We start from the raw sequence: 27,341 nt of genomic DNA on the forward strand, positions 1-27,341 counted from the left end.
ATATATTTAAATATTTAATAAATAATGTGTTACTACCTCCGTCCATGAAAATTTATCCCATTTTTTCATTACATAGATAACTTTTCCAATCCTTGTTTAACTGAACCGTTAACTTTGATTTAAATATTTAATAAATAATGTTTTATTTTATTATAACAGAAAAGTTAACGGATGCGTTAAATAAGGATTGGAATATATCGAATATAAAATTATAAGAACTTACTAAAATAGAAATATTGTTTTAGGATCTATTGAAATAAACAATCAAAGTACAATGACTTAAGAATATATTTAAATATTTAATAAATAATGTGTTACTACATCCGTCCATGAAAATTTGTCCCATTTTTTCATTTCCGTCCGTCCTCCAAAATTTGTCCCATTTCACTTTTACCATTTTTGGTTGTGGACCCCATATTCCACTAACTCATTCCTACTCACATTTTATTACAAAACTAATATATAAAAGTAGGACCCACAATCCACTAACTCTTTCAACCCATTTTCCATTACATTTCTTAAAACCCGTGATCGGTCAAACCGGGACAAATTTTCGTGGACGGAGGTAGTATTTTATAACGGAAAAAGTTAACAGATGCGTTAAATAAGGATTGAAATATATCGAATATAAAAGTACAAGAACTTACTAAAACAGAAAAATTGTTTAAGGATCTATTGAAATAAACAATCAAAGTATAATGATTTAAAGGATGTGTTTAGCCTAAATTATTTTACATAAATTTCATAGATTTTGTGTTATTAGCAATATATATTTATGATTTAGCATTGTAGTTGAACAGAATCTACAGTATATATCATAGCACATTGTACTCCATCCGTCAAACAAAAATATGCACTTTTGATTAGGTATGAGTTTTAATGTATATCAATTAGTAAAGTAAAAGAGAAGTAGAAAGAGAAATTAATTAAAGTATTGTTAGTGGAGAATGAGTCTCATCTCATTAAGGAAAATTGTTTACAAATTTAGAAAATGAATATTCTTGTGGGACGGAGGAAGTATATATTTACCAATTTAAATTATTTTTAAATTGAAAGTAATTTTATGAGATTATCATTTCAGTACAATTATTGCAATTGCTCAAGGGGAAAGTTTCTAGGTGCATTCAAATAGTATTACTTTAACGGATTTGTTGCAGGAGAAAGGATTACAGAGAAGCGTTTGGGAATAAGACAGAGAAAGAAAATTGGAGGATAATAAAGAAAAAGAAAGAAAACAAAATAAGATAGTGATGATGTGGCATATCAAATCTCAGCAGCACTACACCTTTTTAATTACTCCCTCGTATTTTAAGTGATTGATTTCTTTCGGAGAGAATTAAGAAAATGATATCTATTGAATTAAAATGGAGAGAGTAAAGTTTTAAAGATGAAAAAGTAAGAGAGATAAAAATAAATAAAGTAAAAAAGAGGAAATATAAATGTAAGAGATGGTTGAAGTTTTATTTTTAGCTAAATAAGAAAATTGAACACTTATGGTGGGATAGCTCAAAATGGACTTAAACTAAAAAGTAGTGCATCATAACAACCCGAAGGCTTGGCAAACCATAAACTATACTAATTGACTAATTAGATTAAAATAAAAGGAAATTAAAGAGACAATGCACACGATGACAAGATCATGGCATTACACTCTTAATCCAATTCTTGATACTACTTCTCTGCTTTTCAATACTTGGGCTAGGACTGTGGTGCATCTTGGCAACGATGGGATTGTAAATCGGCTTAAGCTCCTCCAACTTCTCTTTGAACGCATCAACCTTTGCAAGTTTGTTTGCCTCCAACCATTTCACAGTAGTCTCGAACGCCTTCTCTATCTTCTTCTTGTCAGCTGGTCCGATCCCGGCTGCAACTCTGGTGGTGTTCCTCATGTCGTAGGCGAAGTTCTCCAAAGCATTCCTTGCATCAGCCTTCTTCCTATACTCTTCGTCCTCCCTCTTGTACTTCTCTGCATCTTTCACCATCTTCTCTATTTCTTTCTCAGATAGCCTGCCCTTGTAGTTGGTTATGCTGATTTTGTTCTTCACTCCAGTCCCCACGTGCTCCACTGACACATTCAAGATACCGTTCTCATCAATGTCGAAGCACACTTTGAATTTAGCATCACCTCTGTGTTAGAAAAGGAAAAGATGGTAAAAGATGGTGATTGAGATCAATTACACAAATTAGATGATTGGAATCAATTAGAAGATTGAGTGAATATCTTGTAATTAATTTCCTACCATGTACATTATTTCCTCACCCTATTTAAAGGGCTCACAACACAATGAAATAAATCATCCGATTACAACCAAACCTAGTTCTATCTTTCTTCTCTTTATCACTATGCCTTTGATACCATTTAACATGGTATCAGAGCAGGACTCAGAAAATATTCATCACTGTCCCTAAACCTTTCTCAAGCCTTTAGCCAAAATCTGCAGAAACCAATTCGAAAACCATGTCAGAAACCAACAAAGAAATTGTCCCATCCCAAACGGATGAAATTGCTCGGCAAATTGCCGAGATCATGAGCAAAAGCTTTGCCATGATGAATCCACCAACACCCAAGCCAGAACAATCAAATAACCCACCAGAAACACCTGTACCATACAAGATTGATACACAGCCACTCCACATCGGAGGAAACAAGTTGAACGGAGAAAATTACTCTCTATGGGTCGTACTGATGCAAACTGCGATAAGTGGCAGGGGAATGGTTTCTCACGTAACCGGAGTGCCGCCTCCCCCGCCACGAACCGATCCAGCCTTCGCACAATGGCAGCAAGCCGACCATTGTGTATTTACTTGGCTCATTCAGAACATCGAGCCACGATTAGTCAGCCGGATTTCAAAACAACCAACTGTGAAGCACGTATGGGATGCCTTGGCCGTCACATATGGGAGTGGAGGAGACAAGCTCCAAATATATGATCTGCACATCAAAGGCAGTATGGTGAAACAAGGAAGCCAATCATTGGAGGAGACATGGAATACCTTACAAGATCTATGGCTATCAATGGATCAAAAACGAACCAATCCCATGAAATATCCAGAAGATATGGAAATCTATGATAATATCATGAATGAACAGAGACTCTATCAATTCTTAATTGCAATTGATGGAAAATACGAGTCAATCAAAAGGGAGATAGTGAAGATGGATCCACTTCCCTCAGTAAACCATGCCTACAACCTGGTCCAGCAAGAAGAGACACGGGCTCAGGTACTCCAATCTGGAGCCAGAACCAATACCGACGGCGTTGGAGCCGGACTCATTGTCCGAGGAAGATCAAATCAACCAAGCAGCAATTCGCGGGGTGGCGGCAATCGTGGCGGAGGTGGCTGGAGTAGGCGGAGCGACGATGAAGACAAATCGAAGCTCGTCTGCTCCTATTGCAAGAAGAAGAAACACACGAAAGAGTCGTGTTTTGAGCTAATCGGATATCCCGATTGGTGGGAAGAAAAGCACGGAAAGCCGCCAGCTCCGGCGGCTGCTCGCACACCCTGGAATCGCGGTGGCTACGCTGCAGCGGTCGTCGGAGGACAACCGGGAGATGGAAGAGGCAACTTAGTCGCCGCCGTCGAGGGCAGCAAAGAAGCCGCTCAAACCCGAGGCGGTGACAAGGGAGCAACGGTGGTAGCCGCCCACACTGGAATCGCCAATTTTGCCGGAGGAACGGTGGTAGCAAATTGGTCGGAGGGAGAATTCGGCGGAAACGGTGAAGGAGAATTGACGGCGGAAGGTAAAGTAGGGATTTGGGGATCTTTAATTAAAGAACCCCAAACTTTACAAATTTCACATATTTTACCCCAGCAGTCTATTAAATATCATAATGTACCCCATTTTTTGCAAAAAGACCCTCATGCTTCTGTTTTGTGCAAAATAGACCCCAAACTCCGAAATCATTCCGTAAATGCCCAGATTTTGTGTAAAAATAAGTTTCAGCCCCTAGACAATACCGGAATTGCATGTATGGTGTCTGGTGGACATGAGAAAAATGATAGGTGGATATTCGATTGTGGGGCAACTGACACAATAACTTATGATGCTTCAGATCTTACAGGGATTCAAAAACCTCAAAAATCCCATATTCAGACAGCAAATGGAGAGTTTACAAAAGTTGAAGGGGCAGGAACTGTGAAAATATCGCCTACTCTTGAATTATCTAACTGCCTTTACATTCCTTCGATGTCTCATAAATTGTTATCTATTAGCCATGTTACGAAGGAATTAAATTGCACTTTGTTGATGCAACCACACTTCTGTCTGTTGCAGGATATCCGAACCGGGGAAATAATTGGACGTGGCACTGAACGTGATGGATTATACTACGTAGATGAGATAGCTCAAAAAGGAACCGTCATGCTAACTCACGGGTATGCGGATCGGAAAGCTTGGCTTTGGCATCGGCGCTTGGGACATCCCTCTATCGGTTATTTAAAATTGTTATTTCCTGATTTTGTTCCTAAACACGACATGTATTGTGAAACCTGTTTTTTGGCCAAAAGTCGTCGAACTTCTTACCCTTTAAATAATACTCGTGTTGATTTTCCGTTTTCATTAGTACACTCTGATATTTGGGGGCCCGCACCCTTTACTGGAGGACAGGGTCATAGATATTTCTTAGTTTTCGTAGATGATTGTACCCGCATAACTTGGGTATATTTCATGAAACACAAATCCGAAGTCTATACACATTTTTCCCATTTTTTTAACCTTATCAAAACCCAGTATCAACAGACTGTTAAAATCCTAAGGTCAGATAATGGGGGGGAATATGTTAATTCTGTGATGAAACAATTTTTTCAAGAAAATGGCCTAATACATCAAACTAGTTGTGCCTATACTCCTGAACAGAATGGTGTAGCCGAAAGGAAAAATCGTTCCCTCCTAGAAATGACCCGTTCCATGCTCATTGAATCAAAGGCTCCAAAACACTTCTGGCCAGAAGCCATTGCCACTTCAGCCTACCTCTTGAACAGATTACCCACAAGTATCCTCAAACACCAAACACCTCTCCAAGTCTTATCCACCTTCACAAAAATTCCACCACCTTTAACCCTTGAACCTCGAGTGTTTGGGTGCTCTGTATTTGTTCATACCCCAAAGCATGAAAGAACCAAACTGTCTCCTTGTGCAATTAAATGTGTTTTTGTGGGATACGGAGTAAATCAAAAGGGGTATAGGTGCTTTGACCCTAAAACCAACCGAATGTTTGTTACTATGAACTGCAATTTTCTTGAAACCGAGTACTTCTATACCCACCTTAGCAGTCAGGGGGAGGATAATAACAATAGTGAGGACCCGCTAAGTTGGATATCAGCGCCAATGTCAATGCCAAGTAATCCTGAAGTGGGCCTAACAGAGACGGCAGTACGCGATTCCGCTGAGCAAGTCTTTGAAGTAGGACAGTCCATTGCTGAAGGTGACACTCACCCAACTACTTTCCCGTTGAGGTTATCTGATGATATGAATGTAGAAGAAGAAACAGACCCCGATGAGTTAAGTACAGGGGAAGAAACTGGAGGAGACGAAGAAGTAGAAGGAGTTGACCTCGATACAGGGAGGTACATCCTTCCACACAGGGAGAACAGGGGAGTTCCTCCGAAGAGATACACACCTGAGAAAATTAATAGAAAAGCCCGCTACTCTGTTGCGTGCCTAGTTACAAGTCACCTATCAGAGATGGCTCAAGCATTTGAGAAAGCGTTGTATGAAGAAGAAGAAATTCCACAATCATGGGAAGAGGCTATGAGACACAAGCACTGGAGAGAAGCTATGCAAAGAGAAATAGATGCATTGATTCGGAACAACACATGGGAGACGTGTGTCTTACCCAGAGGGAAGCGACCAGTAGGATGTCGATGGGTCTTCACTATCAAACGGAGACCAGATGGTTCGGTAGAAAGGTACAAAGCACGACTGGTTGCGAAGGGATATACTCAGACATATGGGGTAGATTATTCAGAAACCTTCTCTCCAGTGGCCAAGATGAACACAGTCCGGGTTTTACTTTCCGTAGCGGCTAACAAAGATTGGCCACTACATCAATTCGATGTCACGAACGCATTTCTACACGGTGAGCTAAAGAAGGAAGAAGAGGTATATATGGAGGCTCCGCCAGGGTTTGCAGCAGATGTCAAGATAGGTGAAGGATGCAGACTAAGGAAGACATTATATGGACTAAAACAGTCCCCGAGGGTGTGGTTTGGGAAGTTCGCAGGGGCAATGATTAGCTATGGATATAAACAGAGCAACTCTGATCATACTTTGTTCCTTAAGAAGCGAGGAGACAAGATCACTTGTCTAATCATTTATGTCGATGATATGATTATCACTGGTGACGACCTAGAAGAGATTGAAAGCTTGAAGAAGAATCTGTTTCAGGAATTTGAGATGAAGGACTTAGGAGACCTCAAGTACTTTCTTGGGATCGAGGTGTTAAGATCACAAAAAGGGATCTTCCTGAGACAGAGAAAATATATTCTAGACATTCTAGCAGAAACAGGTCTCCTAGAGTGTAAGCCGGCAGATACACCTATGGCAGTCAATCATGGTTTGCAGGTTAATGACGAAGCCGAGTTAGCCGATCGAAGTCGATATCAGCGATTAGTTGGAAAACTCATCTACCTCTCACATACTAGGCCAGATATTGCCTATGCAGTAGGGGTCGTGAGTCAATTCATGCATAAACCACAGACGGATCACATGGAGGCAGCACTAAGAATTTGTCGATATCTGAAGGGGACAACGGGGCATGGAGTGCTCTTCTCAAAAAATGGGAACCTCGAGATTCATGGGTACACGGATGCCGATTGGGCAGGGAATCCTAATGACAGGAGATCCACAGCGGGTACTTTACCTTCATTGGAGGTAACTTGGTGACTTGGAGGAGTAAAAAACAGAAAGTGGTGGCTCTCTCGAGTGCAGAAGCAGAATTTCGGGGGATCAAAAGCGGGCTGACTGAGATATTGTGGCTAAGAAGATTGATGAAGGAGCTTAGCCTCTCTCCTAGCAAGAAGTGTCAGCTATACTGTGATAACAAAGCCGCCATAAGTATCTCTGAAAACCCAGTCCAACACGATCGAACTAAGCATGTTGAGGTGGATAGACATTTTATCAAAGAAAATATTGAAAGGGGTATTGGCGACATACTAACAAAGGCAGTCAATACGAGAAGTTTTGAAGATGCTCTTTGCAAATTGAGTATTGGAGACCACACTACTCAATTTGAGGGGGAGTGTTAGAAAAGGAAAAGATGGTAAAAGATGGTGATTGAGATCAATTACACAAATTAGATGATTGGAATCAATTAGAAGATTGAGTGAATATCTTGTAATTAATTTCCTACCATGTACATTATTTCCTCACCCTATTTAAAGGGCTCACAACACAATGAAATAAATCATCCGATTACAACCAAACCTAGTTCTATCTTTCTTCTCTTTATCACTATGCCTTTGATACCATTTAACACTCTGGGCGCTGCTGGTATGCCTTTGAGTTTGAATTCACCTAGCAGATTGTTGTCTGTTGCCTTGCTTCTTTCTCCCTCGAACACTGTAACCCTCACACAGGTTTCATTGTCATTCATCGTGTAGAGAATTTTCTCCTTCCTTGTTGGGATTGGTGTATTTCTTGGAACAAATACTTCCATCACATCTCCATTGCATTCAATACCAAGAGACAAAGGAGTAACATCCGAAAGAACCACATTCTGCACTTTCTCATTGCCTTCACCATTCAACTTGGCAGCCAGCACTGCAGCACCATATGCTACGGCTTCGTCTGGATTAATGGTCTTGCACGCCTCCTTCCCATTGAAAAACTCCTTCAACATCTCCTGCACCTTCGGAATCCTACTTGACCCACCCACCAGCACCACCTCATCCACACTCCTCCAATTCATCTTTGCATCACTCAGGCATTTCTCAACAAGTTCCATACACTTGTTGAACAAGTCCATGTTGAGCTCATTAAATTTAGCGCGAGTGATGGTTGAAAACAGATCAATCCCCTTAAAAAAAGATTCAATCTCAATATTAGTTTGGGAAGTGAAAGAAAGCATTCTCTTGGCTCTTTCACAAGAACTTCTCAATCTCCTAATAGCTCTCGGATTCGTACTAATATCCTTACCGTGCTTCCTTTCAAACTCTTTCACGAAATGATTCACCATCCTACTATCAAAGTCTTGCCCTCCAAGATGAGTATCACCGGCAATAGCCTTCACATCAATGACACCCGCCTCAACTGTGGCCACAGACACATCGAACGTGCCACCACCAAGGTCAAATATCAGCACATTCTGAGCCACATTACCCCCTTTATCAAGACCGTATGCGATGGCTGCAGCAGAAGGCTCGTTGATGATCCTTACAACGTTGAGGCCGGCAATGGTTCCAGCAGACTTTGTTGCCTGACGCTGAGCGTCATTGAAATAAGCAGGCACCGTCACGACAGCATTCTTCACAGATGATCCAAGATAAGCCTCGGCAATATCCTTCATTTTGGAGAGCACCATTGAAGAGATCTCCTCAGCTGAGAACTGTTTCTCCTCTCCTTTGTAGGTCACTACTATCATAGGCTTGTTGTTGTCTGTTGGGTGAGGAATGACCTTGAATGGCCATAGTTTCATGTCACTTTCAACCATTGAGTCATTGAATTTACGGCCAATCAGCCTCTTTGCATCTGAAGAGAGAGAAATATTAAAAATTAATTATAGTAGAGATTGAGATTAGAAAGAATGCAACAACTCGTAGGGTAGGAAGAAAAAAATTTCAACAATAAATCCTTAAATATAATAGAATACAAATAGAAATATTATTCTACTTTTTAGAAAATTTTACTCATTCGCTTTTCCGGTATCTCTATCACTAAACACGAAGTAGTTTTTTTTTTCTTTTAATTTCAATTGTAATTGTCTTTTACTACGAGTAATAGTAAGTGTTAGAAGAGAGAGAGCTAACCGAAAACGGTGTTAGTTGGAGCACTTGCGACTTGATTCATGGCGGCTTCTCCGATGAGACGCTCGTTCTCGGTGAAAGCAACGCAAGAGGGCGTGGTGCGGTTGCCTTGATCATTGGGTATGATCTCGACACGGTTGTGCTGCCATGCTGCCACGCACGAATAAGTCGTGCCCAAATCAATCCCGATCGCCCGTCCTTCCTCCTTTCCGGCCATTGATCCAAACGAGTTAAGTTGCTCTTTGGAACTACTAAAATACGTATGTGCAAAGTATAAAACTAGTTCATATATATAGGCAGATTTAAATAGCGCATGTTGAGAGAGTCCTTGTCCTACATGGATTTATTTAACAGTATTAATTAGTTATGGATAGATAGATTTTGATATCTATCAACTATAGGATTTATTTGGACCTTTTAAATTTGGTCTTCCCAGTGCTAATTAACATTAATTATTTTAAATTCAAAAGGAAAAGCAAAATTTGTTGAGGTAATTATATACAGAGTCGGGAGTCGTCGATTTACTTTTCATAACACATACCATATCATGAGCCGTGAAATTAAATCACAAGTTTACAGAACTCTACAATCCGAACAATTAAAAACCCCCTAAAATTTAAATTTTGCACATTGCATACTTATCATGGAAAATCATTAAACATTGATCTTTGCATATTAAGGTATATTTTGCATTTTGGTACATCAGACTAAAATGCTTACTAAAGTTTGAGGGCATTGGTATATTTACGTTCCAAATAACTAATACTCCTTCCGTCCCATAAAAATTGAGTCACTTCATTTTTTGCACTCGTTTTGAAAAACTCGTAATAAATAGTTAGAATGCATAAATAGTAAAGTAAAATCTAGAATAATGTAGATTAGAGTCTTCTCTACATTATTTTCAAATTTACTTTACTATTTATCCACTTCAACTATTTATTACGATTTTTTCAAAACGAGTGCACAAAATGAAATGACTCAACTTTTATGGGACAGAGGGAGTACATATATATTCGGGTAGAGATATAAAAATATACACCTTCCATCAAATAAAAATATTTGGCATTTTCATTTTCGTCCGTACTATAAAAATACGGACATTTTTTTTTATGGAAAGTTGTCGCCAACTCATTACTCATATACATCAGTTTATCTATAACTTAATTATACCATTATAACTCACCATTATAACTCATTAAATACTAATAATAATGTGGGTCCACTATTTTAACTATATACCGTTCTTCTCTTTTACTTTACCCAGAGTCCGTCCCAACTTAATCCCAACTAAAAAGAAAATTGTTTTTCGTGATGTCCCTATTTAGTTGAGTAATTTTCTTTTATGGAAAAAAATAAAATATCCAATAATTGTTATTTTATTCTTTCCTACTTACTCTCTCTTATCTTTACTATTTTACTATCTCCTTTATTTTTTTATCTTCATTTAATCTATTTAACATAATTTCTTAATTTGCCCTAGGTAAAAAGGGACAAATAGAGTACTCCCTCCGTCGCACAAAACATGTCACACTTTCTTTTTTAGTTTGTCCCACAAAAGATGTCACATTTCCCTTTTTAGAAAATATTCTCTCTCACATGAATATAAAAATTATATTTTCTCTCTCCATTTAACACACAAAACAAAACCTCTTAAAATCTTGTGCCGTCCCACAAGTGTGATATCTTTTGTGGAACGAAGGGAGTATTACTTTTGTTTGATATCTTTTTGGAAGATATGTTATTCCTAATGCTCTATTCATCTGCCATTACTTGTCCCTAACTAGTTGAACTGACGTACATTTTTTAAAGAGTAATAAAGGCCAAATTGGTCCTGAACATATGTCAATTTTATCATTTTGGTCCTAGACATTATCTTTTGAATTTTTTGGTCCTGAACATATGCAAATTTGATCATTTTGGTCCCCCGTCAACTTTTCCGTTAATATTTAACGGTCAACCATTTTAATCACAATTTTGACCGACTTAAAAAATTTTTAATTATTTAATAACTCTTAATCATAACTTTAATTATTTTAAGAATATATCATTTAAAATAAAAACTAAGAGTTTTAAAAAAGAAAATAAAGAGGAAGTCACGCGCCTCTCCAGCCTCACAATCGCCGATTGGAAACGCATCTCCGGCCCCATCCCCCTCCTGCATCACCTCCCTCCCCTTCCTCCGCATCCTCGAACTCGTCGGCAACAAGTTCACCGGCCCCATCCCCGCCGAAATCGGCCGCCTCACCGTCTTCAACGTCCCCGATAAACAGATCTCCGGCTACATCCCCCGCTCTCTCACCAAGTTCACCGGCCCCTTATGCATCTCGACATCCGCAACAACCAGATCTTCGACAAAATTCTGAGAAATTTCGGAAAATTGAGAATGCTCAGCTGCACATTGCTCAGCAAAAACAAGCTCTCCGGCACAATTTCGAGAAATTTCAAAAAATTGAGAATGCTCAGCCGCGCATTGCTCAGCAAAAATAAGCTCACCGGCGCAATTCTGGCGTCGATTTCCTACATCTACCGCCTCTCAACCACTTGTGCCAGAATCGAAGGTCGCGTCGGCCACCACTCTCGCCGGACCAGCTGCTCTTCCCCTTCCCCTCCCCCTTCTCCTTCTCCATCTTCACCTGCACTCACCACCTCACCCACGGCTGCTGCCTCCCTTTGCCGCCGCCGCCGACATCTTCGCCTGACGCCGCTGCATCTCACTTCAGCCGCGGAGAAGGTGGATTATCTGCACTTGAAGAACCTCCCTCGAAATGAAAATGAGAGAAAATTGACTTGACAGAGAAAATTTTGTTAATGGAAATTTTCTTTTTTAAAACTCTTATATTTTTTATTTTAAATGATATATTTTTAAATAATTAAAGTTATGATTAAGAGTTATTAAATAATTAAAAATTGCTTAAGTTGGTTAAAATTGTGATTAAAATGGTTGATTGTTAAATATTAACGGAAATGTTGACGGATGACCAAAATGATCAAATTTCCATATGTTCAGGACCAAAAAATCTAAAAGATAAAGTTTAGGATCAAAATGATAAAATGGACATATGTTCAGGACCAATTTTGACTTTTAGTCTTTTTTAAAATGTAAAATATGTGTGTTAAAAAAAGGTACTCCCTCCGTCCCACTAAAGATGGTCACATTCTTGAGTGACACGAGATTTTAGAAATTGTTGTTAGGTGGAATAAAATAGAGAGAAAAAAGGTAGTTGAATATTTTAATAAGGAGAGAGGAGGGAGGGGGTTATTTTCAAAATTAGAAAGTGGTCATCTTGATTGTGACAAACAAAAAGGAATTGTGACCATCTTGAATGAGACGGAGGGAGTAAAAAATTATACTCCCTCTGTCCCAAAAGAATATACACTTTGGGGACGGCTATGTGTTTTTAATATAAAATTGGTAAATTACACTCTTAATCCAATTCTTGATACTACTAATCTGCTTTTCAATACTCGGGCTGGGACTGTGCGTCTTGGCAACGATGGGATTGTAAATCAGCTTAAGGTCCTCTAACTTCTCTTTGTAAGCATCAACCTTTGCAAGTTCAAGTTTGTTTGACTCCAACCATTTCATAGTAGACTCCAAGGCCTTCTCTATACTCTTCTTGTCGGCTTCTCCGATCCCGGCTGCAACTCTGATGGTGTTCCTCATGTCGTAGGCGTAATTCTCCAAAGCAATCCTTGCATCAGTTTTCTTCCTATATTCCTCGTCCTTCCTCTTGTACTTCTCTGCATCTTTCACCATCTTCTCTATTTCTTTTCCAGAGAGCCTGCCCACGTGCTCCAGAGAGCCTTCTCTATCTCCCACATGCTTCGCTGACAACATTCAAGATCCCATTTTCATCAATGTCGAAGCACACTTTGAAATCAGCAACACCTTTGGGCGCCTCTGGAATGCCTTGGAGACTGAATACTCCTAGCAGATTGTTGTCTGTTGCCTTGCTTCTTTCACCCTCATACACATTAACAGCTGCACTTGTCTGATTGTCCTTTGCTGTGGTGACAATTTTCTCCATCCTTGTTGGTATAGGTGTATTCCTCGGAATAATCACGTGCATCACAACTCCAGTGCCTGAAATACCAAGAGACAAAGGAGTAACATCTGAAAGAACCACACTCTGCACCTTCTCATTGCCTTCACCACTCAACTTGGCAGCCAGCACTGCAGCACCATATGCTACCGCTTCGTCTGGATTAATGGTCTTGCACGCATCCTTCCCATCAAAAATCTCCTCCAACATCTCCTGCACCTTCGGAATCCTACTTGACCCACCCACCAGCACCACCTCATCCACACTCCTCCAATTCATCTTTGCATCACTCAAGGCATTTCTCAACCAGTTCCATACACTTGTTGAACAAATCCATGTTGAGCTCATTAAATCTAGCGCGAGTGATGGTTGAAAACAGATCAATCCCCTTAAAAAAAGATTCAATCTCAATATTAGTTTGGGAAGAGAAAGAAAGCATTCTCTTGGCTCTTTCACAAGAACTTCTCAATCTCCTAATAGCTCTCGGATTCGTCCTAATATCCTTTCCATTATTCCTTTCAAACTCTTTCACAAAATGATTCACCATCCTATTCGCGCCGCTTGCTCCAGACTTGTAAACCATTCTGCTTTTGCCTCTCTTTCTTTAGTTTTTAAAAATCCCTTTTTGAAAATCCCAAAAACGTGTACTCCCACTTTAAATTTTAAAATCCTTTTTAATAACAAGCCAAAAAAAAAACGTGGGCCAATTTAAAAAAGTGATAGCACTTTTATTAATTTGAAGAACAAAAAGAGTCTAAAGATATTAAGTGGGGTCAGTTTGACCTTAACTTTTATTCTTCCTCCGTTCTATAGTAATATAGTCATTTTGCCATTTTTATAAGTTCTATGGTAATAGAGTCATTTCCCTTTTTTGTAAAAGTTAATACATTTTTCCAAAATCTACTTTACTCTCTCTTACTTTATTCTCTCTTCATCTCTCCACCTTTTTCATTTTGCACTTTATTCTCTCTTTACTTAACACACCTAACACAATTTTTCTTAATCTCCGTACAAAAAAGAAACGCCTCCATTACTATGGAACGGAGAGAGTATTAACTATTGTAGTGTTATGCGCGATATGTTGAATAAATTAAATATAACATCATTACATAAGACTAAAGAATAAAAAAATATAGTACTATATAGAATAATATGTTAAATAATTATAAATATAAAATTAAATACTAACTCATTCCACTAACTCATTCCTACTCACATTTTATTATAAAACTAATACTTTAATAGTATGACCCACATCCCACCAACTTTTTCAACTCACTTTCCATTACATTTCTTAAAACCCGTGTCGGGTCAAAGTATAGCAAATTTTGGGGGACGGAGGTAGTAAATTTTAAATTAAATAATATGAAAATATTTGTTAATTACTACACTTATCGTTACCACATACATACTTCAATACTAAAATACTATCAACATACATACTTCAATACTAACATACGAATCAATTAGATCATATAGGTTTACAACTTCTTTGACTAACGAACTCTTTTACATTTTATTACTGGATAATGGTGATATTCGGCAATTTTTTCTTTTCACTCTGAAATGACATTATTGTATAAAGTCTCAAAACTCGCCATTTATATCAGTACAGATGCAGATATAGAAGTTTAACGAAAAAGACTTAAATACCGCTCGAGTGACATAATGGTTAAAACAGAGAAAAAATGACAAAAAAATGCAAAACAGTAAAAACTTATACCTATATATAGATCCTTGTGATAATATTTTTTAAACTTAGGTACTTGTGACGTTCGAGATCCTTAATTTGTAGTTCACTCTAAATCTTTAAAACCATGCAATAGAGTTGAACTAAAAAGTAGTGCATCATAACAACCTGAAGGGGCTTGGCAAACCTTGACTATTCTAATTGACTAAAAGAAAATTGACCAACACTTACCCTTATTTAATCCACTTCTTCCAGTCTTGTATGAAGCAATGCAGGATCATGGCATTACGTTCTGAATCCACTTCTTAATACTGGGACTGTGGTGCATCTTGGCAACTATGGGTTCATAAATCCTCTTAAGCTCCTCCATCTTTTTTATAACATCAATCTTTGCAAGTTTGTTTGCCTCCAACCATTTCAGAGTAGACTCGAAAGCATTCTCTATCTTCTTCTTGTCAGCTGCTCCGATCCCGGCTGCAACTCTGGTGGCGTTCCTCATGTGGTAGGCGTAGTCCTCCAAAGCAATCCTTGCATCAGCCTTCTTCCTATACTCTTCGTCCTCCCTCTTGTACTTCTCTGCATCTTTCACCATCTTCTCTATTTCTTTCTCAGACAGCCTGCCCTTGTAGTTGGTTATGCTCATCTTGTTCTTCAACCCCGTACCAATGAGCTCCGCTGACACACTCATGATACCATTTGCATCAATGTCGATGCATTCTTTGATTTGAGGAACTCTTCTGGGCGCCGCTGGAATGCCTTGGAGACTGAATACTCCTAGCAGATTGTTGTCTGTTGCCTTGCTTCTTTCACCCTCACACACCTTAATTGCTACACCGGTTTGATTGTCCTTCTCTGTAGAGAAAATTTTCTCCATCGTTGTTGGTATACGTGTATTTCTCGGGATAATAACGTGCATCACATCTCCAGCGCCTGCAATACCAAGAGACAAAGGAGTAACATCTGAAAGAACCACATTCTGCACCTTTTCATTGCCTTGACCACTCAACTTGGCAGCTAGCACTGCAGCACCATACGCCACGCTTCGTCTGGATTAATAGTCTTGCACGCCTCCTTGCCATTGAAAAACTCCTTCAACAACTCCTGCACCTTCAGAATCCTGCTCGACCCGCCCACCAGCACCACCTCATCCACGCTGCTCTTCTCCACCTTTGCATCATTCAGGCATTTCTCAACCAGTTCTATACACTTGTTGAACAAATCCATGTTGAGCTCATTAAATTTAGCACGAGTGATAGTCGAAAACAGATCAATCCCCTCGAACAAAAATTCAATCTCAATATTAGTTTGGGAAGTGGAGGAAAGCATCCTCTTTGCCCTTTCACAAGCACTCCTCAATCTCCTAATAGCTCTTTGATTCATACTAATATCCTTACCATTCTTCCTATCAAACTCTTCTACAAAATGATTCACCATCCTACAGTCAAAGTCTTGTCCTCCAAGATGAGTGTCACCAGCAACAGCCTTCACTTCAACGATTTCTGCCTCAATAGTGGCCACAGACACATCGAACGTGCCACCGCCAAGGTCGAAAATCAGCACATTCTTAGTCACATCACCCCCCTTTATCTAGACCGTATGCTATGGCTGTAGCAGTAGGCTCATTTATGATCCTTACAACATTTAGGCCAGCAATGTCTCCAGCAGCCATGGTGGCCTGGCGCTGAGAGTCGTTGAAATAAGCAGGCACGGTGACGACTGCATTCTTCACAGATGAACCAAGATAGGCTTCGGCTATATCCTTCATCTTGGAGAGCACCATTGAAGAGATCTCCTCAGCTGAAAACTGTTTCTCCTCTCCTTTGTAGTTTACCACGATCATAGGCTTGTTGTTGTCGGTGGGGTGAGGAATGACCTTGAATGGCCATTGTTTCATGTCACTCTGAACCGTTGGATCGTTGAATTTACGGCCAATCAGCCTCTTTGCGTCTGCGAAGCAAAGTATGAAACAGTAACACCGTCAATTCGAGTAATTCTTATTGTGAAAATAGGATTTCTAGTCTTGAACGAAGATAATAAGTGCATAGAGGAGAAAAAACCAACCAAACACGGTGTTAGTTGGAGCACTGGCGACTTGATTCATGGCAGCTTCTCCGATGAGACGCTCGTTGTCGGTGAAAGCGACACAAGAGGGTGTGGTGCGATTGCCCTGATCGTTGGCTATGATATCGACGCGGTTGTGCTGCCATGCTGCCACGCACGAGTATGTCGTGCCTAAATCGATCCCGATCGCTCGTCCTGCCCACTCCCCGGCCATTGTTGCAAACGAGTTTAATTATATGTGCTTTTAAACAGTTAAATTTTGAACAAGGAACTCTGAATTCACGTAGATATATACGAGAAGGTAAAAACCTAGTTACTTTTATTAGGGTTAGGGTTTAGGAGTTGAAAGGGTGGGAATAAATTGGATGGTAATGTGCTATTATACGGCGGAGTTTGATCTAATTAGAGTATCTTAAGAGAACGGGAAGAAGGAAATTAAGAAAAGTATATTTTAGGTAAATATAATTTCTTAAATAGTAGTGAATCACAAGGAAACAAGGTAAATTAAAGGGGTAAATAATTGCTATATTTACCTTTTATACGAAGAAGAGGTAAATATGAATTTATAATATCTTTTCTAATAATCTTCCCATTAGGGACTGCATTTTATGAAGAAACTATACATTGTATGATAATTAACTAAAACGAAAAGGATTTGGGTAGAGGTGGAATGGTCCGGCATAGGTTTTGAAGCCTATTACAGAATACAGAATATTCAATTATTTACTACTCGATGACAAAGAGGAAAACACAGAAAAGAAAAAAGAAAACAAAGACACTGTGCAAGATCAAGTCCTTACACATTTGCTGCTATTAACTAATCCACTTCTTCCATAGTGAATTTGATAGAAGACACTGCTGCGAAGGGTTTGTATATCCTCTTAAGCTCCTCCATCTTCTTTTTGAAAGTATCTCAATTGCATATGTTCCGACGATGTTTGGATGATGAAATTTGATAATTTTTATTTAAGTTTCGTATATGTTGATAAATAGATTTTTATCAATAAATGTATAAAAAAATCTTAATATAATGCATGTACAATATCAATAAAAAATGTATTGATATTTTTTTTTGTACTTGTGTTGAGATTCTCATGCCAGTTGATATTCGTAATACACTATGTTGATATAAAAAAACACTAAAATTATAATATGTTAACTAAATGATGATCTTACTCCTTTGTTGATTTTTTGTCTGGTGTCTATTGAAATTCGTGAGGTTTTAATCTCGTCCATTTATTTTAAAATATTAGGATAGATTTGGTCTTAATTTCAATAATCATAGTTTTCATATATAAAGCATTATAAATCGTAAATTAATTACTCTATATTAATAATGCTTTAGTATTGAATTGTATACACTGTTATAATCATAGCCGACCATGGCTTAATTAAAATTAAGATGAATATTCATTCAGGAAAAAAATACTCCCTCCGTCCCCTATTAGGAGTCACTCTTTGACCGGGCACGGGTTTTAAGAAATGTAAAAAAAGGTTGGTTGAAAAAGTTAGTGGAATGTGGACCCATTTTTTTATATTGGTTTTATAATAAAATGTGAGTGAATTGAGTTAGTGGAATGTGGGACCTACTTACTATTTATGGTAAAAATGAAGTGTGACTCTTAATTGGGGACGAACCGAAATGGAAAAATGTGACTCTTAATGGGGGACGGAGAGAGTAACAATCAGAGTAGAACCATGCCAAAATTGCCGACGGACAATACCGTCGCTAAAGAGCTGCAAGAAAGATAACACATACTCACTGGCGGATCTACGGTGGGGCATGGGAGGCCCTTGGACCCCCAGCCATTGGGATTTTAAATATAATATATATATATATATTCAGACATGTTACAGTTATACTTTGATAGTGCAGTTGGCAAGTGAAGGTGGTAATAGATCATAGTTGGGGATAGGTGCTAGTTTGATTCTAACCCCCACATCATTCTTTTTTATTGCCCTAAGAGTAAAGTCATTTCTTGTCAAATCATTCTTGCTATATTTACCTAGAATGTGAAAGATTATTTTTATATTTTATCCAATGCTATATTCTAATTTGTTTTTTTTGATATTTTAGAGATGTGCTATATTTATTCAATAACTTTTATTATCAATTTATTTTTTAGAGATGTGTTTAATTCATGACTATTATATCATTTGTTCAATAACTTGTAAATATTGTAATATAATTAATAGTTTTATCAAAAATAAAATAATATGTACATTTAAAAAATTACTTTATTTATGAAAAACTTAATCTTATTACTAGGTAAAATTCTTTTCAAGGTCATCATGGAGTGCTTATATCACTTATTTTTTATTAGATTAAATTTTTTTGATATGCATTTATTTCTTGTGTACTAAATATCTGAAAACATTCCTTTAATTTTTAAGATCTTCTAATTCTAAATGATGAAAAAAAGGCAAAATATAAAATGGTCTTCGTACGACTAATTTCGATGAAAAAATCATCAAGAGATACCTACAACTATTAACAGTGAGCGCTAAAATTTTTCTTCTTCTTGGGCCCCCCACCGCAAAATTCCTGGATCCGCCGCTGCACATACTAATGTCTTGACATTTTTCATCTACTTGCGCATATTTGGTAGGATAGATAACTCATCTATGAACAATTTTGTTCATGGAATTCCATCCTTAAATTAGTTATCTACCGTACCATACATAACCACTGTCAATAACACTATTCACAAATAGATTTTTGGTATTTATTGATGAATTTATCTATCGGTTAACCACAAGTTTTTTTTGTATGATAGCTCGAAACAAAGATGGCGATTAAGACGTGTATAGGGTTATAGGCTTGAAGAAATACAACATTTATATATATATAATTCAAAATCAAGTTAGATTAAAACTCTACTCCCTCTATGCGCGAATAGGAGTCCCAGTTCATTTTTATGATAAATGGTATATAGCTCCCACATTCTATTAACTCATCATACTAAGATTTTATTTAAAACTATATACAGTATATAAATGGGACCATATTCAACTAACCTTTTTCTCATCCATCATTGTTAATATTTGCTAGAACTTGCGCCTAAAATAAAATGAGACTCTTATTCGCGAACGAATGAATTATTGTCCAAATCAAGAAAGCTTCATTTAATTAGTGATCAATTTATTTGCTGGTGATGGTTAAATACATTTATTAACGTGATAAGTTGTTGGGAAGTGGAATAAACAGGAAGTGGAAGAGACATGCCATTCCTACTTACTTATTGCTCGTCTTTTCAATTTACTAGTATTACCGCCCGTGCTATGTGCGGGTCATAAGATTTTTCAAACAATGAAGATAAATTTTAACATGAGCGAATTAAAATTAAAAGAAAAAACTGAGGACAAATGGAGTATAATGATGTATATAGTTAAGAACATGTAAACAATTCAAAACATTATAAACAATAACAAAAAAGAGAAATATACTTCTCTCATCCCACTTTAAATAAAGTATTTCATATTCGGCAAACGATTTTATACACTTTTAATTTATGATGAGTTGTGTAAAATAAAATAAAACTGAGGAAAAAGAGGAGATATTGATGCATAAAATAAAAAATTTGTTAATTAGAATAAGATATACAAATAAAACCTTATTACATATAAATATATAAAAACACATTTCAATAATTTCAAAAAATTAATAATCATACCGACTTTAAAGATCAGAAATGTACTGCTCCATAATAGTAACACTTTACAAAATAAGATAAAAAAAACTGTTCTAATCAAAATATGTATTTGTTATTTCCAAGAAAATATTTACTTTGTTATTGTAATCAATTGAGTAGATTATAAGCCCCTTTTCATATTTCCTTGTCAATTTTTTTTGAATTGCATAAAAGAGTTAAGCCATATAGAAAGTTAGAAACCTATATAGTAATAGACACTATCATTTATTTTTGGGTATGTCTCCACTCTCTATGATCTAGTTGACACCCTCTTCGTCTTATTTATTTAGTTGATACGAGTAATATCCTATCACTCCACGTCTCCACCTCCTCACTTAGCAGACTAATTGGACAAGGAAATGTACTTTCCCAACCAATAAAAAAAACACCCAAATTCCCCACCTTTACACATAACAAAACAAATTTGAGTAGGTGTGGTTGCGTTGGCCGGATGATAGAGTGATTGATGCTTGAACCAAAGGCCATGAGTTCGAATCTACAGTGACGTGACTGTTAATTTTATGTTTATTTCCAAACAAAAACAAAATAATAAGGAAAATGCCTACAATACTTTTTTCGAATATAATAATCCAAAGAAGTAATACCAATTCATACTTTGTCGAACAAAATACAATGATAGCAATCAAAACAAAGCAAAGAGACAAATTCATATCACGATTGAAACGTAAAACTCGAATCAAAAGTTTATTAATTTTGTAAATGTGTAAAAAAAAGCATAAACCGACAAATTAATTGCACAAAGAGGAAAACACAAAAAAAAAAAAAAACAAAAAGACACCGCATATGAACATGCCCTTGGACATTTGCTATTAACTATCCACTTCTTCAATAGTGGATTATGGGTTGCTGTGTTGCATCATGGCTTCAATGGGTTTGTAAATCCTCTTAAGCTCCTCCATCTTTTTTCTGAAAGCATCAACCTTTGCAAGTTTGTTCGACTCCAACCATTTTACAGTAGACTCAAACACCTTCTCTATCTTCTTCTTGTCGGCTGCTCCAATCCCGGCTGCACATCTGGTGTTGTTCCTCATGTCGTAGGCGTAGTTCACCAAAGCATTCCTTGCATCAGCCTTCTTCCTATACTCCTCGTCCTCCCTCTTGTACTTCTCTGCATCTTTCACCATCTTCTCTATTTCTTTCTCAGACAGCCTGCCCTTGTAATTGGTTATGCTCATCTTGTTCTTCAACCCAGTACCTATGAGCTCCGCTGACACACTCATGATACCATTTGCATCAATGTCGATGCATTCTTTGATTTGAGGAACTCTTCTGGGCGCCGCTGGAATGCCTTGGAGACTGAATACTCCTAGCAGATTGTTGTCTGTTGCCTTGCTTCTTTCACCCTCATACACCTTAATTGCTACACTGGTCTGATTGTCCTCCTCTGTGGTGAAAGTTTTCTCCATCCTTGTTGGTATAGGTGTATTCCTCGGAACAATCACGCACATCACATCTCCAGTGCCTGAAATACCAAGAGACAAAGGAGTAACATCTGAAAGAACCACATTCTGCACCTTTTCGTTGCCTTCACCACTCAACTTGGCAGCCAGCACTGCAGCACCATATGCTACCGCTTCGTCTGGATTAATGGTCTTGCACGCCTCCTTCCCATTGAAAATCTCCTTCAACATCTCCTGCACCTTCGGAATCCTACTTGACCCGCCCACCAGCACCACCTCATCCACACTCCTCCAATTCATCTTTGCATCACTCAGGCATTTCTCAACCAGCTCCATACACTTGTTGAACAAATCCATGTTGAGCTCATTAAATTTAGCACGAGTGACCGTTGAAAATAGATCTATCCCCTCAAACAAAGATTCAACCTCAATATTAGTTTGGGAAGTGGAGGAAAGCATCCTCTTGGCTCTTTCACAAGCACTCCTCAATCTCCTAATAGCTTTTGGATTCATACTAATATCCTTACCGTTCTTCCTTTCAAACTCTTTCACGAAATGATTCACCATCCTACTGTCAAAGTCTTGCCCACCAAGATGAGTGTCGCCAGCAATAGCCTTCACTTCAATGATACCAGCCTCAATCGTGGCCACACACACATCGAATGTGCCACCACCAAGGTCGAAAATCAGCACATTCTTAGCCACATCACCCCCTTTATCTAGACCATATGCGATGGCTGCAGCAGTAGGCTCATTGATGATCCTTACAACGTTGAGGCCAGCAATGGTTCCAGCATCTTTGGTGGCACAACGCTGGGAGTCGTTGAAATAAGCAGGCACGGTGACGACAGCATTCTTGACGGATGAACCAAGATAGGCCTCGGCGATATCCTTCATCTTAGAGAGCACCATCGAAGAAATCTCCTCAGCTGAAAACCGTTTCTCCTTCCCTTTGTAGCTTACTACTATCATAGGCTTGTTGTCAGTAGGGTGAGGAATGACCTTGAATGGCCATAGTTTCATGTCACTTTCAACCATTGAGTCATTGAATTTACGGCCAATTAGCCTCTTTGCATCTGAAGAGAGAAATAATAAACATTAGCTATAGTAGAGATAGAGATTAGAAAGAATGCAACAACTCTTAGGGCAGGAAAAAAAAATTAGAATATTTCAAGAATAAATTCTTACATATAATAGGATACAAATAGAAATAGTACTTATTATTTAACTTTGTGAAGAAAATTTTACTCATTCGCTTCTCCAATCTCTCTATCACAAAACACAAGTAGTTTATTTATTTATTTATTTTTATAAATATTTCAATTGTTACTGTCTTTTACTACCAGTATTAGTTTTTATTCCATTGTACTATTAGTTAAAGTAAAGTAAGTACATGAATATTGAGATAGTGACTACTAACTAGTAAGTGCTAGAAGAGAGAGAGCGCTAACCGAAAACGGTGTTAGTTGGAGCACTGGCGACTTGATTCATGGCGGCTTCTCCGATGAGACGCTCGTTCTCGGTGAAAGCGACGCAGGAGGGCGTGGTGCGGTTGCCTTGATCATTGGGTATGATCTCGACGCGGTTGTGCTGCCATGCTGCCATGCACGAATAAGTCGTGCCCAAATCAATCCCGATCGCCCGTCCTTCCTCCTTTCCGGCCATTGATCCAAACGAGTTTAGTTGCTCTTTGAAACCGTGATATTTTGAACAAGGAACTACTTGAATTCACGATACGTATGTACAAAGTATAAAACTAGCGCATATATATAGGCAGAGTTAAATGGCGCATGTTGAGAGAGTCCGAGTCCTAGTCCTACATGGATTTGTTTAACTGTATTAATTAATTATGGATAGATAGAATTTGATATCTATCAACTATAGGATTTATTTGGGACCTTTTAAATTTGGTCATTTTAATTCTAATTAAGATTAATTATTTTAAATTCAAAATAAAAAGAAAAATTTGTTTAGGTAATTAATTATATATAGAGTCTTCGATTTACTCTTCATAACCGGGACTCCTAAAGTGGTAAACCGGGACTCCTAAAGTGGGAAGGAGGGAGTAACACATACTACCATATTAGTCGTGAAATTAACTCACAAGTTTATCTGTAACTCCACAAATCCGAACAATGAAAAAAAGCACGCACATAGCCCCCTAAAATTTAAGTTCTGCACATTGCATAATTATCATTGAAAATCCCTAAACTTTGATCATTGCATATTAAGGTATATTTTGGATTTTGGTACAATTTATTTGGACTAAAATGCCCACCAAAGGTTGAGGGCATTTTATATATTTCTATGTTCCAAATAAATACTCTCTTCGTTCCTTGGTAATAGAAACATTTCTTTCCATTTAAGAATAGTTTGTTAAAATGGATTGTGAATAAAGTAATTGAGAGTAAGGTAAGAGAGATAGAGAGAGTTATTTTGTTGCCAAAAATCAATTATTACTTCAACGGAAAAGAAATTCCAATGATTTGTTGCAGGAGAAAGGATTACAAAGAAGCATTTGGGAAGAAGACCAAGAAAAAGGAAATTTAAAAAAAAAAAGGAGTAATATACAATAAGATATTAATGATGTGAAAATAATCGCTCAGCATATCAAATCTCAGTAGCACAAAACCCCTTTTGAGTTATAACCAAGCAATGGACTTATACTAAAAAGTAGTGCATCATAACAATCCGAAGGCAAACCTTAACCTACAGTACTTATTGAGTAATTAAAGGAAACCGACCAACATTTGCTCTTAACAAAAGGAAATTAAAGAGACTATGCATAACGATCATGCCATTACCCTCTTAACCCAATTCTTGATACTATTAATCTGCTTTAAAATACTTGGGATGGGACTGTGGTGCATCTTGGCAACGATGGGATTGTAAATCAGCTTAAGCTCCTCCATCTTCTCTTTGAAAGCATCAACCTTTGCAAGTTTGTTTGACTTCAACCATTTCATAACAGACTCGAAAGCCTTCTCTATCTTCTCCTTGTCGGCTGCTACAATCCCGGCTGCACTTCTGGTGTTGTTCCTCATGTCGTAGGCGTAGTTCTCCAAAGCTCTCCTCGCTTCAGCCTTCTTCCTGAACTCCTCGTCCTCCCTCTTGTGCTTCTCCGCATCTTTCACCATCGTCTCTATTTCTTTCTCGGAAAGCCTGCCCTTGTAGTTGGTAATGCTGATGTTGTTCTTCACTCCTGTCCCCACATGCTCCGCTGACACTTTCAAGATACCGTTCTCATCAATGTCGAAGCACACTTTGAATTTAGCAACACCTCTGGGCGCAGCTGGAATGCCTTCGAGACTGAACTTGCCCAGCAGGTTGTTGTATGTTGTGTTGTTTCTTTCACCCTCATACACCCGAAACGTAGCAGCGGTCTGATTGTCTACCTCTGTTGTGAATTTATTTCTCTCCTTCCTAGTTGGGATAGGTGTGTTTCTCGGAATAATTACAGTCATCACATCTCCATTGCATTCAATACCAAGAGACAAAGGAGTAACATCCGAAACAACCACATTCTGCACCTTCTCATTGCCTTCTCCATTCAACTTGGCAGCCAATACTGCAGCACCATATGCCACAGCTTCGTCTGGATTAATGGTCTTGCATGCATCCTTCCCATTGAAAATCTCCTTCAACATCTCCTGCACTTTGGGAATCCTACTCGACCCACCCACCAGCACCACCTCATCCACGCTGCTCTTCTCCACCTTTGCATCACTCACGCATTTCTCAACCAGTTCCATACACTTGTTGAACAAATCCATGTTGAGTTCATTAAATTTAGCACGAGTGATAGTCGAAAATAGATCTATCCCCTCAAACAAATATTCAATCTCAACATTAGTTTGGGAAGTGGAAGAAAGCATCCTCTTAGCCTTTTCACAGGCACTCCTCAATCTCCTAATAGCTCTTGCATTCCCACTAATATCCTTACCATTCTTCCTTTCAAACTCTTTTACAAAATGATTCACCATCCTGCTATCAAAATCTTGCCCTCCAAGATGAGTATCACCAGCAATTGCCTTCACTTCAATGATCCCCGCCTCAATCGTGGCCACAGACACGTCAAACGTGCCACCACCAAGGTCGAAAATCAACACATTCTTAGCCACATCACCCACTTTATCTAGACCGTATGCGATGGCTGCAGCAGTAGGTTCGTTGATGATCCTTACAACATTTAGGTCAGCAATAGTTCCAGCAGCCTTGGTTGCCTGGCGCTGAGAGTCATTGAAATAAGCAGGCACCGTAATGACTGCATTTTTCACAGATGAACCAAGATAGGCTTCGGCGATATCCTTCATCTTGGATAGCACCATTGACGAGATCTCCTCGGCTGAAAACTGTTTCTCCACTCCTTTGTAGGTCACCACCATCATAGGCTTGTTGGTGTCCGTTGGGTGAGGAATGACCTTGAATGGCCATTGTTTCATGTCACTCTGAAGCGTTGGATCGTTGAATTTACGGCCGATCAGCCTCTTTGCGTCTGCGAAGCAAAGTAAGAAACAGTAACTTCGTCATTTCGAGTAATTCTTATTGTGAAAATAGGATTTCTCGACTCCACTTACAGTTTTTTGTTTTACGATTTCCGATATCATTATACTAGCTTATATTAGTATTTATTAAGTAAAATAATTAGAGTATCGTTTGAAGATAATAAGTGCATAGAGAAGAAAAATCCAACCAAAAATGGTGTTAGTTGGAGCACTGGCGACTTGATTTTTGGCAGCTTCTCCGATAAGACGCTCGTTGTCAGTGAAAGCAACACAAGAGGGTGTGGTGCGATTGCCCTGCTCGTTGGCTATGATCTCGACGCGGTTGTGCTGCCATGCTGCCACGCACGAGTATGTCGTGCCTAAATCGATCCCTATCGCCCGCCCTGCCCCCTCCCCGGCCATTGTTGCAAGGAGTTTAGTTATATGCTCTTTTAAAACGTTAAATTTTTAACAAGGAACTCTGAATTCACGTAGATATATATGAGAAGGTGAAAGCCTAGGTACTCTTGTTAGGGTTAGGGTTTAGGAGTTGAAAGATACGGCGGAGTTTGATCTAGTCAGAGTATCTCAACAGAAAGGGAAGAAGGAAATTACGAAAGTATATTTAAGCTAAATATAATTTCTTAAAAAGTAGTGAATCACAAGTGGATAAGGTAAATTATTTAAAGGGGTAAATAATTGCTATATTTCACTTTTATATGAAGAAGAGGTATATATATATATATACATTGAAGAGTTTATAATATCTTTTTAAATAATCTATCCATTAGCATTTTATAAAAAACTATATTGTATAATAATTAACAAAAACGAAAAGGATTTGAGTAGATATGGAATGGGCCGGCATAGGTTTTCAAGCCAATAGAGAAAATTTGGGAAAATATTGAATTATTTACTTATCCACTTCTTCCATAGTGAACGACCTAGGGTTAATAACATATCCCGTCATTAATAAAAGAGACATA

The 27,341-nt window shown here is 38.2% G+C and overlaps 4 protein-coding genes and 2 pseudogenes across 5 annotated transcripts; 1 reads left to right on the top strand and 5 right to left on the bottom strand.

The window, feature by feature from the left end:
- Nucleotides 1-1,497: 1,497 nt before the first annotated feature.
- LOC125207888 (heat shock cognate 70 kDa protein-like) lies at nucleotides 1,498-9,181 on the bottom strand. 2 transcript variants are annotated; one of them, XM_089065659.1, is made up of 3 exons: nucleotides 8,968-9,181; nucleotides 7,477-8,689; nucleotides 1,498-2,127 (listed from the first exon to the last, which is right to left on the bottom strand). In XM_089065659.1, the coding sequence occupies exons 1-3, from the start codon at nucleotides 9,179-9,181 to the stop codon at nucleotides 1,638-1,640; spliced, it is 1,917 nt and encodes a 638-aa protein (XP_088921785.1). In that variant the 3' UTR covers nucleotides 1,498-1,637. The 2 variants fall into 2 exon arrangements, 1 of the variants encoding a protein (XP_088921785.1); XR_016135788.1 differs by lacking the exons at nucleotides 7,477-8,689; nucleotides 8,968-9,181 and adding an exon at nucleotides 2,241-2,374 and having other exon boundaries at nucleotides 1,992-2,127.
- Nucleotides 2,459-4,298, top strand: LOC148931425 (uncharacterized). Its single transcript, XM_089063652.1, has 3 exons — nucleotides 2,459-3,743; nucleotides 3,858-4,191; nucleotides 4,277-4,298. Exons 1-3 carry the CDS (start codon nucleotides 2,459-2,461, stop codon nucleotides 4,296-4,298), a joined length of 1,641 nt encoding a protein of 546 aa, XP_088919778.1.
- A 3,171-nt stretch (nucleotides 9,182-12,352) lies between the features above and the next one.
- On the bottom strand, nucleotides 12,353-13,590 carry LOC148931426 (heat shock 70 kDa protein 4-like; annotated as a pseudogene).
- Nucleotides 13,591-14,974: 1,384 nt separating this feature from the next.
- Nucleotides 14,975-16,972, bottom strand: LOC148931427 (heat shock cognate 70 kDa protein-like; annotated as a pseudogene).
- Nucleotides 16,973-21,271: 4,299 nt separating this feature from the next.
- Nucleotides 21,272-23,536, bottom strand: LOC125224385 (heat shock cognate 70 kDa protein-like). The gene is made up of 2 exons (XM_089066006.1): nucleotides 23,323-23,536; nucleotides 21,272-22,947 (listed from the first exon to the last, which is right to left on the bottom strand). The coding sequence occupies exons 1-2, from the start codon at nucleotides 23,534-23,536 to the stop codon at nucleotides 21,308-21,310; spliced, it is 1,854 nt and encodes a 617-aa protein (XP_088922132.1). The 3' UTR covers nucleotides 21,272-21,307.
- A 996-nt stretch (nucleotides 23,537-24,532) lies between these two features.
- On the bottom strand, nucleotides 24,533-26,778 carry LOC125207975 (heat shock cognate 70 kDa protein-like). The gene is made up of 2 exons (XM_048107515.2): nucleotides 26,565-26,778; nucleotides 24,533-26,366 (listed from the first exon to the last, which is right to left on the bottom strand). Exons 1-2 carry the CDS (start codon nucleotides 26,776-26,778, stop codon nucleotides 24,664-24,666), a joined length of 1,917 nt encoding a protein of 638 aa, XP_047963472.2. The 3' UTR covers nucleotides 24,533-24,663.
- Nucleotides 26,779-27,341: the final 563 nt, after the last annotated feature.

Source organism: Salvia hispanica, chromosome 2, assembly GCF_029641045.1.
Source record: "Salvia hispanica isolate PSC_SH4W2 chromosome 2, Shi_PSC_v1, whole genome shotgun sequence".
In the NCBI taxonomy this organism is placed as follows: Eukaryota; Viridiplantae; Streptophyta; class Magnoliopsida; order Lamiales; family Lamiaceae; genus Salvia; species Salvia hispanica.